Here is a 17,804-nt window from a genome sequence, read left to right on the forward strand (position 1 = left end):
CAGTAGTTTTTCCAGTTATTCCATCTTTAAATCTGCCATCAGTTGATTAATTTGCCACTGTTAGAAAAGGCACTGTGAGCTTCCCAGGTGAAAATAACTTTAGCAAAGTAAAGTGGTATTATGATAACAGTTTAAAAAAAAAAAAAAGGGAAGGACTCTGAAACATACACTTGTTTCCACTTTTGGAATTAACTGAATCAGTGTCTCAGCACTCCTCCTCCTCCTCCCTCGTCATGGTGCACACGTGCGCACACACACACACACCCCTGCACACTCACACACACATATACACACACCCCACCTCTGCAGAAGGGCTAAAGGGGAAGATTTAAACCTGGCAGGATAATTTCTCAGAAAAGGATAAAAAGGGAAAATGGATTAAATGCAAAGTCATCTGATGACTGTGCTGTACGAGGCTGCTTGGGACCCAGAGGGGTGTGTCTGTCTGTCTGTGTCTGTCTGTCTGCAGATGACACAGGGAAGATTGCTAAATGATTCCCAATAATGAAATGTGAAAACACATAGTTCCTTTGCTAGCCACATAGCTGTGGTTTTGTGTCCGTGATTCATGATGGAAGTGAGTAGCTGCGACAGGCATTCTGTGGTTTTTTTTTTTTTCTTTTCTCCTTATTTCTCCTAAAAAAATATTTGTGAAAGGTCTAAAAGGAAGTAGAGTACTTTTTAAAGAGAAAAAAAAATCCCTGTTCCTTACAAAACAAAGATTACAGATGAAAACTTCTGGAGCTACCACATTTCTGCTTCCAGATGTCGCCTACACTGCATTTTCCTCCCGGAGCCTCAGCCCTGCCCATGACCTGACATGTCCACCCTCGAGTGCCCACAGCAGGGGCCGCTTGAGGGAGTCTGCATCTGCAGGGGGCTGGCGGTATCCTCTCAAGACCCCAGCCAGGCCACGCCCTTCCAGGATCTCTTCCTTGTGGAGAAAAATTGATTCCACATTTCTTTCTTTTTTGATGTTCTTGGTGCAAGGTCAGAGGCTCCACAAAACACAATAGCGCAGTGAGGGCAGAATTGTGAAATAATTTATGTCTTCAATGAACCTGGGTTTGAATCTCAGCTCCATCACTTAGCTATGCAGCCTAGAACGAGTGATTTAACCTTCTGAGCCTCAGTATTCTCATCTGTAGGCTGGGGACGATCATCACTACCTTATGGAATTGTCAGAGGATTGACTAATCCATGTAAGTGCATCTGGCACCTTTTTGGTCCTCTGTAAATGAAACCCACTCTTTTTTTTTTTGGTGGGGCAGGGGACGGAGTTTTGCTCTGTTGTCCAGGCTGGAGTGCAGTGGCATGATCACGGCTCACTGCAACCTCTGCCTCTCAGGTTCAAGTGATTCTCCTGCCTCGGCCTCCTGAGTAACTGGGATTACAGGCACGTGCCACCATGCCCAGCTAATTTTTGTATTTTTAGTAGAGACAGGGTTTCACTATGTTGGCTAAGCTGGTATCAAACTCCTGACCTCAAGTGATCCGCCCGCCTCAGCCTCCCAAAGTGCTGGGATTACAGGCATGAGCCACTGCCCCCAGCCGTCATCCACTCTTACTTGTCCCCTGCTTCAGGGGTTATCTGAGCCTTTTGCAAATGCAGCAGCAGTCATCAGAAACTTTGAGAGTTTTCCCAGAGCACTTGAAAGTGTTTCCAGACCTGGCGAGGTTTCCGGTCACAGCCAAGGGTGAGCAGCAGGGTGGGGAAGGCAATCTCAACCCACAGAGGCAGACAGACTTCAGCCTGGAGACCCTGCCCCAGCACTTCCCTGCTAGGGATGACCCTAGGCAGGTTAACAGGCTCCCTGTGCTTCAGTTTTCTCTTCCATAAAATGGGGACACTAGTTCCTGTATCATAGGGTTGCTGTCCTAATCAAATAAATAAATAAATAAATAAAATACCTTAGCAGAAGTCTGGCACATCATAGGTTGACAGGTTTGGGCTGCTGGATTGCTGGATGAAAACTTCCCAGGTTGGGGCCCTAGTTCTCATAGAAATTTCCTTTTGTTTATAGCCCTGGGGTAGATTTCCAGCTCCTTTGAGAACAGAAAGGGCAGACTGGGACTTTGGCCAGCTCCTGAAAGTGTATCTTTGACCCACATTCCTATATGCCTTAATCTACAATGGGCTTGTTGGGGCAGGCTCAGGAGTGGGGTAAACACATCTCAAGTCAGGCCTGCGTTTGCTGTTCAGTAAGCCAGGCCTGCTAAGCCTGTGCATGTGCATGTGCGCGGATGCATCATGGAGGTTTCAAGGGTCCTCAAGGCCATGAGCTGGGAACCCAAGGGTTCAGGAGGTGAGCATCTCATGGCCAAGTTAGCGGTGGCAAGATGTCTGTATACCAGGTTTGCTGTGGCTTTGGGAAACGGTCCTAGCTCAATCGCCTCAGCCTAGATGTCTCTCCTCCCCTTCCTCCAACCCCTCCTCCAGTCTCCCGTAGCTCTTGCCAGGTCCCTTGGCCCCTGCCTTGCATTTTCATTCCCTTTTCATGGCTGCAGCTCTCCAGCCACTTCTGGTCTTCATGTGCTTCTTTGTAGTTCATGCAGCAACACCATGGCAGCTTGTGGAGGAAGTCTGACCCCAGCGATGGGAGGGGTGGGATGGGCTTCAGAGCCTGGCAGTCCTGAGCTTTAGGTTGGTGGATTTTGCCATTCATGAGACACGTGAGCTTGAGCCAGCTACCTTCTTCCTCCATGCCGCAAGTTTCTCATAGGTCATACTGGGGTAGAGACACTTATGTTTCAGGTTCTTGTTGGGGGGGCCTTTATAAGGTCATGCGTGTCTGCTGCCTTGTGCTTAGACCGCGTTTCATAAGTATAGCAATTATTTTATCAAGGTGGGTTGTGTGGGGAGGACTGTGGCCCCCAGCAGGTACCCAGAGGAGGAGATGCCACTGGACAAATTTCATTTCAGTCTCATCTCTGCCGCTCAGCACAGCTGGCTTCTGTCGTTGGACCTGGGAGGCATAACCCCACTTTGGCATGAGCAGATGCCCTGTTCTCAGCCAGGGAGACCTAGGCCTTGATCTGGGCTCCGGCAGCACATCTGTACACGACTTTAATCCTTCAGTTCAACATTCCCAGCATCTGCCCACTCAAGGAACCTGTGCTAAGAGGAGGTCTCATGCAATTAACCCCCATAACACATTCCCAGTGGTAAGCCAGGAATAAATAACCTTTTCCTGTGTGAGTCTCATACTCCCTATTATTAATCATTCTTCCATTCATTCTATGTATGTCCGGGATGGATTTTTCAGGCCAGTTGGAAGAAAGGATGCACAAAGGAGGAATGTTCTCTGAGTCGGGTAACTGACAAGGATTTTGTTCAGACTTGGCCTTCCTTCCTTCCCTCCTTCCTTTCTTCCTTCCCTTCCCTCCCTCCTTCCGTTCTTCCTTCCTTCCCTCGTTCCTTTCTTTCTTCCTTCTCTCTTTCCCTCCCTCCCTCTCTCCTTTCTTCCCTCCTTCCCTCCTTCCTTCCTTTCTTCCTTCCCTTCCTCCTTCCTTCCTTTCTTCCTTCCTTCCCTCCTTTCCTTCCTTCCTTCCTTTCTTCCTTCCCTCCTTTCCTTCCTTCCCTCCTTCCCCCCTTCCCCCCTTCCCCTCTTCCCCCCTTCTCCCCTCGCCTCCTTCCCATCTCTATCTTCATTCCAGGCACAAGACTAGATGACTCGTATTCATGCCTTGCCTCTAAGAGCTCCCATCCAGCGATTTGATATGCTCAAGCAGCTGTAGCACACCTGGCCCTTGAGAAGGCTTTTGCAAGTGCTCTAGGAGGCAGGGAGGGGAGTATCCCTGGGCAGTGTGGGTAATAAGGGTGGCAGGGGGACTCCAGGGGGAGTTTTCCATGACCGTTTTTTGTTGTTGTTGTTAGTATTGAGTGTCAAGATCATTTTTTAAACCTTGTTACTTCCCAGTGCAAACACTTTTTTCAAGGCTTCCTTTTCATGTGTGAGGTTCATAGGATGAGGCCCAGACTTTTGGCCTTTTATACTCAGCCCCAAAGTATAGTTCTTAAGCAGCGATATGGTGCAGAGGTTTGTTGTTTAGGCTCTGGAATTAGAATATCTGCAGAATGCTTGTGTTTGAGTACTAGTCATTGACGATGTGACCTTAATAAGTTACCTAGCTTCTTTATGTCTCATCTGGAACAAGAGGATAATAATAATACCTACTTCCTAATTTTAATGGTGATTAACTGGATTAATATATGTAAAGTGCTTAGCACAGTACCTGGCCCGTGATTAGCACTATGTAACTGTTGGCTATTATTATTCTCATCCTTGACTCGTCCTAATTCTCTTTAACCAGACAGGCCTGGTTAGCCTTGAACACCACGCCAGCACATTCCTGAATGTGTCCCTTTATGCTTGTGGCTCTCTCTGCACTCCCCATCCCTTCCTCCGGCTCAGGCTCATGTCTCGCGACCTCTGGAAAGCCTTTCCTGGTGATTTAGCCCCAGGGCTGTGCCAGAACATGCTGGCTGGACAGCTTACCTGGCCATGAGACTCCTGGCTCCTGCCCCTCCCCTCCTTCTGCACACTTGGATTATTATGAAATGCTCAAGTGCAGGGTTGGCCTGGGGCTGCTGCGTAGAGTGTACCAGCTGCGTCCTGCACAAGGGTGCATGAGGGCATCGGGCAGGGGATGAACCCTGGGGCTAAAATCCAGCCTGTGTTCTGCTCACCCAGCCTGGGGACCATGCTACATCAGCCTGAAGGAAGTATGGTGACTTCTGTAAACTGGCTGCCCAGAGGGGCCTCTTCTGATTTGTATGAAGGCACCAGGTATGCCAGGCCTCTCCGTGCCCCCTGCCTCCCAGTCTGGGTGATAAGCTCTTGGTAGGCAAGATGCCTTTCGCATAGTTCCTGATGGGACTGTGCACCTTGGCAGTGGTTGAACGACGAATTCATGAAATCCAGGTTCACTGTGTGCTGACGAGTCTTCCCGAGGGAACTCGGAGCCAGAGACCTCAGACTGCCTGCTGGCCCTGGCTGGCTGAGGAATGGGGCCCAGCCAGGGCTGCGGAGATGGCTCCAGAGAGCCAGGAGATCTGGGAGAAGCCATGGAGAGGTCTGAAGTGAGTGTGATAAATATTTGCAGGGCAGCAGCTGTGTGCCCAGCGCTGTGTTGATTCACAGAAGATATGAAGAGGGTAAGGCCCAGTCCCTTCCCTCCTGGGGGTCTGTGTCCCCGGCCAAGCTTCCACCCTTCCAGTGGTCCAGTTGGGCCCAGAAGGAGGCAGGGGAGCACTTAGAGGGGCTCTTTTTTCTGGTGGGAAGAAGAAGGCTATTGCCCCAGTAGTTGGATGCATGGGCAAGCTAGGTAGAAAATAATGGGCATTTCCTGGAGTCCTGAGAACCCCTTGGGCACCCCCCACCCCCCTACACCTCTGCCCCTGAGGTGGCCTGGGTGTGAGCCCAGTGCCCAGGCAGCCCACTCTGGCTCTCTTGCCCGCCTCCCTTACCCTGCCAGGAGGGAACAAGGGCCACACAGGATCTCAGGGAGCCAGGGCTTGGCAGGCTGGCAGCCTAAAGGCTGGCTGCTCAGTGGAAAAGTGTTCACAGTTGGACCAACACATGGGGGACTGGAAGGTGGAGGTGAGGATGAGGCTCCTAGGAGTCTCTGGACCCTTTAGAAATGGAGGCAGCACCTACTTCAGAGCTGCCCTTGAGGGAGGAGGGGGCTGCAAGCAAGGGCGGGGTGCCTCTCCTTGACATTCCTCATGATACGCAGAGCTCACACCTCCCTCATCTCCCTGCCTGAAACAGGAATAGTGTGTTCCCTTGAGCTGGCTGGGAAGCAGGGCAGGGTGCAATCTGGACAGGAGAGTCTCCCCCAGGCTCTACCTCCTCCCCACCCAAAGCCTGGCAGGGGCATCCCCTGGGGTCTGTGTGCTGGGAGAATCCAGTCCTTTCAGACCTAGGTATGGCCGTAGGAAGAGCCAGAGGCCCAGAGCCTCAGAGCAGTGGGAATGTGACTCATGGCAGCCAGGTGGGGTGCCTGGAGCTGAAACTGGTGAGAGCAAAGAGGTTGGGTGGATGGCCAGCAGACGCAGCAGCAGGGATGATCTTGAGACAGCTTGGGGACGCTGGGGAGAGAGCTGGCTCTCAACCCTTTAGGATAGGCACCAGGGAATGTTGACGATGCCCCATCAGTGTGCCAGGCAACAGGAAGGCACAGGTTCCCATCCAGGCACTGGGTCTGTTGGACATGCTGTCCCCACTTGTCTCTCTATCTTAGGTTCCCCGGGGCTTGGCAGCCAAGGGCCTGCCTGACGAGCCAGGAGGAGAAGGGGGCAGAGCTCTGCAAGGGCTTTCCCTGCCTTGCCAGCACCTAGATCCTCAGAGGAGACCGAGCCACCAGAGAAATACCAGGGCACGTTAAGCTGCAGTGAGCTGCACCTGCAGCCGCGGGAAGGCGCAGCCTCTGCGCTTTGGCCAGCAGCAGAGAGAGGTCTGGGAATGCCTTCCTTTCTTGGAGCTTTCTCCTTGATCCTTTCCACTCCTCTGGCTGCTCCCTTCCCTTCCCTTCAGAGCCTCTTTCTCCGTCTGCCCTTTAAGCATTGGTGTTCCCCAGATCCCTCTGCCCTTCTTTGTTCTCTCTTTACTCTTACATTTCTCAAACTGTTTAGGTGTCAGAACACCTGGAAGTCGTAAGGAATACTGTGAAATATCAATATGCTTAATTCCATGATTAGAGCTGGGAACAGTTTTATTAGCAGAAACTATGACGATCGTCTATGTGTGGGGGAAAAAAAAAAAAAAACCAGCTATAGGCACACACACATGTCCGTGAAAAGAGCAAACTGTGGAATGAAGTATGATAGGCTGTTGCCACATTTTTCCATTAATATTAATTTACGGCTTGTTCGTTTGTTTAATCGTGTGCTAGCAGACAAGTGGTAGCAGGCGCCAGAGGTTGGAGAAGAATTTATGGGAGCAAGACTTAGAACTGACACCATTCTGTTCATTAATACATTTTCCTCTTTTAAATTGGGAAACATTGGCAGAATTAATGCCTCAGTCAGGCAGTGGCACTCTGAAGCATGGTTTGTTCTGCCTGCTTTCCCCGAGTGATATCATCCTTCCCTCTTAACTCTACAGACACCACCCCTACTCTTACGACCTCCTCCCAGCCCCAACTGTGTCTACAGCCCCAGAACTCTCTCCCAACTTCTGCCTCCTGGGTGTTTCCATCTTGAGATCCATCTCGAGGTACCAAGCACTCATTATATCCAATAGCATTGACTTCTTGGATTTCTCATGTTGAGATCTTGGCTCTTGGAACTCCCTCCACCCATTTGTCCAAGCGATAGCTGGGAATTATCTGTCTCTACATCTGAAATAGCCCGTGCATCCATGGCTTCTTCTTCGTTATTTCCTCGGCCATTGACAGCCTAGAGCACAGCCAAAGCCTTCCAGCTGGCCTCAGTCCTCCTGTCTTTAGTCCATTCTCTACCAGGTGGTCTTTCACCACAGTCATCATTTAGGAATGCCCGTCCCTTGGCCGGGCGTGATGGTCACACCTGTAATCTCAGCACTTTGGGAGACGAAGGCGAGTAAATCATGAGGTCAGGAGATTGAGACCATCCTGGCAAACACGGTGAAACCCCATCTCTACTAAAAATACAAAAAATTAGCCGGGCGGTGGTGTGCGCCTGTAGTCCCAGCTACTCGGGAGGCTGAGGCAGGAGAATTGCTTGAACCCGGGAGGCAGAGGTTGTAGTGAGCCAAGATTGCACCATTGCACTCCAACCTGGGCAACAACAGTGAAACTGCATCTCAGGGCAGGAATAAAAAAGAATGTTCATCCCAACATGTCCTAGACCTGCTTGAAGACCACGAGTGACTTGAGGCTTACACATGGCTTCCCCTGTGCCCTCTCACCTTTGCTAGGGTGCTAGTCCTTTCATCCAGTCCCCACTGGAGCTTAGGAGGCAGAAGACTCCACCCAAGGTTGTCTTTGCCATCCCTGGGTGTCAGTGCATGGTCTGTGACAGGCACTCAGTACTTGCTCTTTGAATGGGTGAAAATGTGTAGCTGTTCCTTGGACCAGGTCATTGCCCTGCTTCGAAATCTCAGGGCACTCCCCCCACCCACTCAGTACAGCCCAGACTCCTCCCCCAATATTTCAAGCGCTCCACCATAAGGGCCCAGACCTGTTCTTTAATCCCTCGAAGCCTCAATGTCCTCATTTGTAAAATGGCGATAAAGAAACGATTAATGGTAGGTGGACTTAGGATAAAGTTACCTGGTTTGGTAACCTGGCCTCTGCACTTAGGAGTTCAGCCACCTTCTGCAAGGCATAGAACCCCCACAGCCTCTGTCTTCTTGACTATAAAATGGGGATAATGAGTATCTAACTCTTGGGTTATGGAGAGGCCTATGTGAAAGGATGCACATGATGGGCATTATTGGCGCAAAATGTGGTACAGAGAAAGTGGTCATTAAATTGTAGTGCCAGCACCAGTGTATCCCTACCCACCCACTTCCCAATCCCTGTTCTCCCCTCTGCCGCACACCTCAGTCAGGCAGTGGCACTCTGAAGCATGGTTTGTTCATGATTTTGGGTGGAATAATAGGTAACCACTGTTAATATTCCAGGGTATCCTCCCAGGGTTTATGAATATGCAAATAACTGCAATGTATGTCCTTATTTTCTGTATGTTACACAGAAGTTCACATGCCCTATACCAGGAGCCAGCACACTTCTTCCATAAATGGCCAGACAGTAAATAGAGTTTCTATGACATACGGTTTCTGCAACTACTCAGAGATGCCACTGGAGAGCAAAACCAGTCACAGACAAGGAGATCAGCTGTGTTCCAGTTAAACTTTATAGATGCTTACATTTGAATTTCATATCATTTTCTCATGTCATGAGGTACTATTCTTCTTTTGATTTTTTTTCAGCCATTTTAACATGTGAAAACCGTTGTTAGGTCACAGTCTGTACAAAAACAGTCAGCGGTGGGATGGGGCTATTGCATTTTCATTTTTCAGTATATCTTGGAAACCTTAACTTACTGATGCAAAGGAGCCACTGCTGTGTTTCCAGGGCCTATTACCCCATTCTGTGGGCTGATCCTTGTTTAACCAGTCCCCTTTTGAAGGACATTTAAGTTGTTTTGATTCTATACAATATATTTTGCTATTACAAAATAATGCTGCTATAGTCTTGTTCATCTATCATTTTGGACATTTGCAAGTGTCTTAGGTCGGGTCCCCCAGAGGTGGGATTTGGGTGTGTTTCATTTTGGGTGGAATTGGGGCATGTGTAATTTTGGGTGGGATTCAGGTGTGTTTGATTTTGGGTGGAATTCAAGTGTGTGTGATTTGAGGTGATTCAGGTGTGTGTGATTTTGGGTGGGATTCGGGTGTGTGTGATTTGGGGTGGGATTCGGGTGTGTGTGATTGGGGTAATTCAGGTGTGTGTGATTTTGGGTGGGATTTGGGTGTGTATGATTTTGGTGGGGATTTGGGTGTGTGTGATTTTGGGTGGGATTTGGGTGTGTGTGATTTTGGTGGGGATTTGGGTGTGTGTGATTTCGGTGGGGATTTGGGTATGTGTGATTTTGGTGGGGATTTGGGTGTGTGTGATTTTGGTGGGATTTGGGTGTGTGTGATTTTGGTGGGGATTTGGGTGTGTGATATTTTGGTGGGATTTGGGTGTGTGTGATTTTGGTGGGGATTTGGGTGTGTGTGATTTTCGTGGGGATTTGGGTGTGTGTGATTTTGGGTGGGATTTGGGTGTGTGTGATTTTGGTGGGGAATGCTAAAGAAGAGAAGGAAGCAATGTGGGAAAGGGGAGAGCCAGGTAAAGATGTGGTCCCAAGTAAATCAAGCTTTGGCCTGATTAAGGATAGAGCTTACAAAGTTGTTCCTCTTTGAGGCGTGGGGGCCCAGGCTTTTGAACTTCTCTTTCAGGAAGTCATAGGCTGTGTGGTCATGGTGGTGGGAGGAGCTTCTCAGGTGGTTTCCCTCAGCCAAGAGCATGGCTCAGAAGAAGTCACAGGTGTAAGCCTTTAGCCACTACACTTGCAGATACACGAGCCAGAAAGGGGACCTGGGCGGAGCAGCAACACCTACCACAGAAGGTTTATCTGCAGAATAATCTTGGAGTTGGAGCTTCAGGGTCAAAGCATGGATGCCTTGGGATGTAGGTAGACATTGCCAAATTGCTTTCCAGAAGGTCTGTATCAATTTACATTCCTGCCAGTGGCATCCGAGGGTATCTGTTTCTGCATCATCTCACAAATGAGTATGTTATTAAGCTTTTTCCTGATCTGATGGATTAAAAAATACTCTCTCAGAGTTTTCATTTACACATCCCTTACCAGGAGAAAGATTATGCATATTTTTCTGTGTTCAAGAAATGTTCGTATCTTTTTTTCTGTGACCTATTCATATTCTTTGCTGATTTTTCTTTTAAGGCTGTTGGTGTCTGTCATTTCTGTTTCTAGGAACTCTGATATTATGGAGATTCATCTTTTGTCTATGATACGAGTTGCACATATTTTTCCTACCATGTCATTTGTCTTTTTACTTTGTTTAAGGTGGTTTTGGCCAAGCGGGGGTTTTTGATTACGGAGTTGTTTGGACAAGTAAATGATATATTAGCTAAAACACTTAGCATGATGCCTGCCACCTGATAGGCACTGAATGGGAATGATTTCCTTCCCCACTCTCCCCTCTAATCTGTGCTTTATCCGAATGGTGCTTCTTACTCATCTTTAAACATGGCCTGTGCTTCCCACCTCCATGCATTTATTATGTTATTTTTCTTTTCTTTTTGAGATGGAGTCTCACTTTTGTCACCCAGGCTGGGTGGAGTGCAGTGGTGTGATCTTGGTTCACTGCAGCCTCCACCTCCCAGGTTCAAGCAATTCTCCTGCCTCAGCCTCCTAAGTAGCTGGGATTACAGGTGCTTGCCATCATACTCAGATACCTTTTGTATTTTCAGTAGAGATGGGGTTTCACCATATTGGCCAGGCTGGTCTCAAACTCCTGACCTCAAGTTGATCTGCCTGCCTCAGCCTCCCAAAGTGCTGGAATTACAAGTGTATTCTCCATATCTTTAGCAACACTCTCAAACTTTCTTTTAGCAGCAAGACCCTTTTCAAACAAAATAGTACAGTCATCCCTTGTTATCCACAGGGGATTTGTTCCAGGACCCCTGTGAATAGCAAAATTCATGGATGTTCAAGTCCCTGGTATAAAATGGTATAATGTTTGCAGATAACCTATATTCATGCTCCCATATACTTTAAATCATCTCTAGGTTACTTATAATACGTCAAATGCTAAGTAAATAGTCGTCATATTGTATCATTTTTATTTGAATAGTTTTCATTGTTAATTGTTATTTTTTATTTTTCCCTCAAATATTCCCCACCCACACTTGGTTGAATCTGCGGATGCAGAACCCGTGGGTCCGAAGGGCCAGCTGTTTTTGGAAGCCCAATTTATGAAGTTAATAGAGGAGAGTTGCCATGCTAGGCTGAGGGCAAATGGGGTGGAGGGCACAGAGCTCCTCGCCCACTTGTCTTTTCATTGCTGTTTGCAAACCTTAGGTGTCGGGCAGGGTGTGGGCACACCTTGAACATTTAACTAAGTGGCATCATTATGGGTGCAAACTACCCAGGCAGTTTTCACGTGGGTCTGAAGACCCCGGCCACTGGGATGGGAATTCTTCCTCATCTTGGTTGAAAGAGCCCGGAGTCCACAGTGAGAGCAGAACGTGATGGACCTGGTGGCTGCCTCTTGGCTCTGTGCTGGCCTGTGATGGGGGTCTCATGGTCCATAAAGAAATGAAGAAAATAAAGTCATTCGGTGAGATTTCCATAAATTTAGGCTTATTCAAACATTTCCTTTTGGCTCTGAAATGTCTTTTCTTTCATGAAATTATGGTGGTAATGATTGGCAGGTGTGTGTGTGTGTGTGTGTGTCTTAAAGTCTAAGCAACCTAAATAAAAGGTTAGCAACTTTATGTTGTTCCCCCAAATCTGTTCCAAAATTTTACTGATTTGTGAAATCCTGAAGTCTAGAGATGGCTGTTTTGGTCCATTGTGGAGGCTTGGCCAGGACTTCCCTGAAACAATCTCAGAAAAATAGTAAGTTCCATTCTTGTGCTGGGTGAGTTTGATAAACTGTTCTTTGATGAAACTGCAGCAGTTCTTCCAAGGCTGATAGTGATGGAGCCTCTCCTGGGGGCTGAGGTCACCTTCTCATTAAGGCTCTTGCCTTCTTCTGTTCCCACCTACCTCTACTGCCCTTAATCAGGGGATACTGCTTCTTTGGACCAGCCTGGGGCAAACATGGCACCAGACCCTTCTCTTGATGTCCCACAACCTAACTGAGGCTAGGAAGGGACATGCAAACAGGATTTGGCCAAAGGCTTGTGATTTGCTTGAACGAAATGAGTGCAAAGATAACACAAGGCTAGACAGTGGGGTTTGCAAACTCTACAGCTCACAGTCTCCACCCCATCCTAGCTGCCTGTGCCCTTCTACGTGGTGATAGCAGTGGCAACCAGCTGGAGACCATTAGGGAGCCAGAGCTGAGCCAAGAGCCTGCAGCCCTCTCCACACAGGGAGAGCCTCTCTGCTGCTCACCTCTGAGGACTAGGCTGGGATTTATAAAAGAAGATATGAACCTCCTTATATGGGTGCTTTAGGAATAAAAGGCAGGACCTATCAAAGAACTGGAAACTTCCTCCTTTACTCCAGTACAAGCCTCTCAGAACACAGGGCTTTTTGATTTCTGTCATTTAACCCCAAATCCCCATTACAGCAGTAGATGACAATGAATTGGGCTCAGAAGACTCCAATTGTTAAAAATGTGTTTAGCATCAGATTAGGCACTCGGCCCTCTATAAAGACACTTGGACAGCAGTAACACTTTTTTTCTGGAGTCTTTTTATTTCCCTTAAATGAAGAAGAATTTTAAGTGGTGCAGTCACGTTTTCTTATTTGCTTCGGGAGATGCATTTCGTCCAAACCGTAGCTAACTCCTTTTTTCCTCCTTGTTCCTGCAATTTAAAAATTCTGGCATGTTTTTCTACTTTGACCATGTACTTGTATTTGTAAAATAATTGCACAGTCTTACTGTTCTCTTCGTCCTCACAACAGCCATAAGAGGTGGGCATTGCTCTTCTTGTTTCAGTGATGAGGATTCTGAGGCTTGAGGGAGCTAAGTGACTTGCTTAAGGTCATGCTGCTAGTAAGAGGCAGAACTGACATCTAACTGGCCTAGATCCCAGCCTCTCTTCTCTGCACAGCCAGATCCTGTCTATCACTGGGGAACACATGGTTTGTTTATTTGGTTTTCTTCTCTGCAAAACTACCCAACTGGCCCTTAAGGGATATGAACCCTGAGATCTTGGTGCCATGAACACTGAGCACCAATTAGAGAAAAAACTGACAGCAGCAATAACATAACAATGACAACAAATCACCAAGAAAGAACCCTTTGAGTTTCCATCCGGACCAGACCCTTAGTCAGGGTCAAGTTCAGAAAAGTGGTAGTGGTCTGGGTAGAACATGAGCTGCTCCTTTCACCTCTCTGGGATGCTCTGTGGCCCTGGCACTAACCTGAGCATGGCACCAGCCTGGTAGCCAGGACGAGGCTCCCAGTGAGCTCACCGCTCAGCCACCTCACTCTCCCAGGTGCTTTCCTGGAAGCCCTTGGAGGGAGTGTGCTTTCTTTTTTTATTTTATTATTTTTTTGAGACTGAGTCTCTATCATCTAGGCTGGAGTGCAGTGGCATGATCTTGGCTCACTGCAACCTCCACCTCCCAAGTTCAAGTAATTCTAGTGCCTCAGCCTCCCCTGTAGCTGGGATTACAGGCATGTGCCACCAAGCCCATCTAATCTTTATATTTTTTGATGGGGTTTCATTCTGTTGGTGAGGCTGGTCTCGAACTCCTGACCTCAGCTGATCTATCCATCTTGGCCTTCCAAAGTGCTGGGATAACAGGTGTGAATCACCATGCCAGGCCAATCCTAGTTTGCCTTCTGCCAGGAAAGCATAAGGAGTTTGCTCATGGCCTGGCCCTGAGGGCTGACAGAACAGGGGTGGAGACGGAAGAGGAAGAGAATCCCAGGACCTTATCCCACTTGGCCAGGAATCTAGTGGGAAGGCCAGGCATAGGACCTACTGGGGGAAGGGATGCCCCCGAGACCTGAGCAGAGGCCTCCAGGCTGAGCTCCCACTGGGGTCTGGGCTGGTTATTGAGTGGCACAGAACACAGGCTGTGGATCAGGCTGCCCTGAGATGGCATCCTGGTGTCCCGATTTAGCTCTTGTGTAACCTTGGGCAGGACTGAGCCTCTCTCAGCTTTGATGTCTGCAATGCACTTACACTCACCACAGTCCAGACGCTGTCATATACACAGTGGTTCATAGACATTGTGACAATGACAGAGTATTTACAACAGAGGCTGCCTTTTAGAACAGCCTGCCCAATAATAAACATAAAGAGAATGTGCTCAAATGTGTGAGACAATTCAAACAGTTAAAATGTCAAAGGACATGAGCGGAGGATTTTCACAAGTGGTAAATAAATACCTGAAATACTTCAACCTCAAAAATAATTTTTAAAGGAGAGGGGTGAGGTGAAAGGAACATTGAAGTACCACTTTATGCTTTTTCAAAGTGAGCAAAGTATTAAAATTTAATAATATGCTATACTGGCAAGGTCATGGTCTAAGTGGTTCGTTTATACATTAGGATGCAAGCCTTTCAGAAAGCAATACACCAATGTGTGCATCCAGACATAAATGTTTGTAACCTTTGATACAATCATTCTAGCCCCAGGAATTCATTTTGAAGTTTTTGTTTTGTTTTGCTTTTTTGAGAAGGAGTCTCACTCTGTTGCCCAGGCTGGAGTGCAGTGGTGTGATCTCGGCCACTGCATCTTCCACTTCCTAGGTTCAAACGATTCTCAGCCTCCCAAGTAGCTGGGAATACAGGCATGCACTACCACACTTGGCTAATTTTTGTGTTTTTAGTAGTGATGAAGTTTCACCATGTTGACCAGGCTTATTTCAAACTCCTGGACTAAAGCGACCTGCCTGCCACAGCCTCCCAAAGTACTGGGATTACAGGCATGGGCCACCTCACCCAGCCTCATTCTAAAGTTTTAATCCTTTCAAAATGTTTCCTATAACATTTTTTCAAACATAAAAAATAGAATAGCATAACAAATCCCCTTCTACTAAAGAAATATTGACAGAAGACAGAGTCATGTAGGTAAGGATGTATACATTTGAAACTTAGGCACAGGCCAGGTGCAATGGCTCACACCTGTAAGTCCAGCACTTTGGGAGGCCAAGGTGAATGGATCACCTGAGGCCAGGAGTTTGAGACCAGCCTGGCCAACATGGAAAAACGCTGTCTCTACTAAAAATACAAACAAATTAGCCAGGAGTGGTGGTAGGCTCCTGTAATCCCAGCTACTTGGGAGGCTGATGCAGGAGAATTGCTTGAACCCAGGAGGTGGAGGCTGCAGTGAGCTGAGATCGCGCCACTGTGCTCCAGCCTGGGCAACAAGAGCAAAAGTCCATCTCAAAAACAAAAATAAACAAAAAACTTTTTTAAAAAGTCTAAATATGTAACAGGTGAATATCTGAATAAGTTGTGATTCATCTTCAGATGGACTATCATGTAGCGATGAACATGACAGATATGAAAAGTTGAATTGTGCAACAAGTGATCTAATGTTAAGTGAAAAACCAGCATTTAAAATTGTATCTCTAGGTGATGACAATAGTGTAAAATCATGTACATGAACACAGGTTAAAAAAATATGCAAAAGTGGCCGGGCGCGGTGGCTCAAGCCTGTAATCCCAGCACTTTGGGAGGCCGAGGCGGGTGGATCACGAGGTCGAGAGATCAAGACCATCCTGGTCAATATGGTGAAACCCCATCTCTACTAAAAATACAAAACATTAGCTGGGCGTGGTGGCGCGTGCCTGTAATCCCAGCTACTCAGGAGGCTGAGGCAGGAGAATTGCCTGAGCCCAGGAAGCGGAGGTTGCGGTGAGCCGAGATCGCGCCATTGCACTCCAGCCTGGGTAACAAGAGCGAAACTCCGTCTCAAAAAAAAAAAAAAAAAAAAAAAAAAATACGCAAAAGTATTTGCTGTGTTGGGATGTGAGATGACGAAGTCATGTTTTCTCCTTGAATAATGTTATATTATTCTTACAATAAAAATAAATGAGAGGGAGATTCTAGGCTCTGCCCTGGATCTGTGAAGGTGTATTTGTCAGATGGTGTTCTGCAGGTCATTCATATTAAGGGATATATTAAGAAGTGGTAGGGGGTGGGGCCAGGATTTGGTTTTAGGGCAGGGGCTGCTCCATAGCGGGTTCTCAAAGACTCCTGGAATGTCAGAGCTACGTGAGGACCATCTAACACCCCCATTTTGCAGTCAAGGGTCCTGAGGCTCAGAGAGGCTAAGTGACTTGCCTGGAATAACCCAGTAAAAGCCTGGTGGTTCCACATAGAGGTTGGTATTTCTACAAAACTAGCCGGCGGGCCTTAGATCAGTCCTTCTGCCTCAGGGCACCTTCATGTCTGGGAGTCAGCCACACATGGGTGAGAAGGCGGCCAGAGAGCATTCTTCTTGTGCCAAGGCAGGGTGGGTGGCTTTATGAGGGGTGGCACACACTGTTCCCGGGATGTAAACCCCCGGGCTGGGGTTGTCTCCACAGGACCCTCAGTAACCTCAGCCAGACCCGCCCTTCCCATCACCACTTGGGGTTGTCCCGCAGTGTCCGACTTCACCCAACTGCCACAGCCAATGGCCAGCTCTCTTCCAACACCCTGCCCTTGGGACCAGGCCTGGAGCAGAGGGATGGCACCCGGCAGGCGGTCCCTCCGGAGCACCCCTCATCCCCCTGGGGTAAGGATGCCCTGCCTTGGGTCCTAGAAGAGCAGGACCTCTAGATCTCTCGTCTCCCACCTCAGCTTTCCCCTCCCCTCTCACAGAGTGGCTGAGTTGTCACCTTGCCCCTCATTCTTTCAACCAATCAACAAACACTTGTTGAGCACCTGCTCTGTCCCAGACTCCTGGGGTCCTGAATCAGCAGACCTGGACTTTGCCCCTGTTGCAACCCTTAGACCTGGACTGCTCTATTTCTGCCCAATCCGCCATCCCCTCCTGCCTTTGCTTCCCTCATACTCCACCATGAACCACTCCTGGGTCCCTGTCCTTCTACCTTATCCTTCCTGCAAACCCCAACCCTCCTGGCTCAACCCAACCAGCTGTTTCCTTCGCACCTCCAGCTGCGCCTCTGCTTCCCACAGCAGAAAACAGAATCTCTGTGGATTCACGCCATGACTCATTCTCTGTTGTTGCCTGACAACCCCTCCCTGTGTGCTTGGACATTTTCTCCCTCCATTTCTCAGAGCAGCTACTCCAGGTCTCCCCTTCCCTCCCCTCCTTTCCTGAGGCCCCATCCATCAGCCCAGAGACATGCCCCCACCTCCCAGAGAGCTCCCCAACTACCCGTCTGTCCATCCGCCACACTCACCCCCACCACTTCCTTGTCTACGTCTGTGCCTGAGCTCACCTCCTTCCTTTTTTTCCATTTTAAAAATTGAAGTGGAATTTATATAAAATTAACCATTTTAAAGGCTACATTTCAGTGGCTCTTAGTATATTCATAATTTTATGCAACCATCACCACTATTTGATTCCACAACGTTTTTATCACGCCACATAGAGACCTTGCACCCATTAAAGCAGGAGTCACTCATCTCCCCCTCCTCTCCCTGGCAACCACTCATCGACTT

General features: G+C 48.2%; 1 protein-coding gene across 5 annotated transcripts in view; it reads left to right on the forward strand.

Moving 5' to 3' along the window:
- Positions 1-17,804, forward strand: part of LTBP2 (latent transforming growth factor beta binding protein 2) — a 117,359-nt gene that overhangs the window by 43,963 nt on the left and 55,592 nt on the right. For all 5 annotated transcript variants that reach the window (XM_074392977.1, XM_039469456.2, XM_010335285.3 and 2 more), the window contains exon 4: positions 16,721-16,911. In XM_074392977.1, coding sequence (XP_074249078.1) covers positions 16,721-16,911 — 191 coding nt within the window. The remainder of the gene's footprint in view (positions 1-16,720; positions 16,912-17,804) is intronic.

This window comes from Saimiri boliviensis, chromosome 2 (assembly GCF_048565385.1).
Source record: "Saimiri boliviensis isolate mSaiBol1 chromosome 2, mSaiBol1.pri, whole genome shotgun sequence".
Taxonomy (NCBI): Eukaryota; Metazoa; Chordata; class Mammalia; order Primates; family Cebidae; genus Saimiri; species Saimiri boliviensis.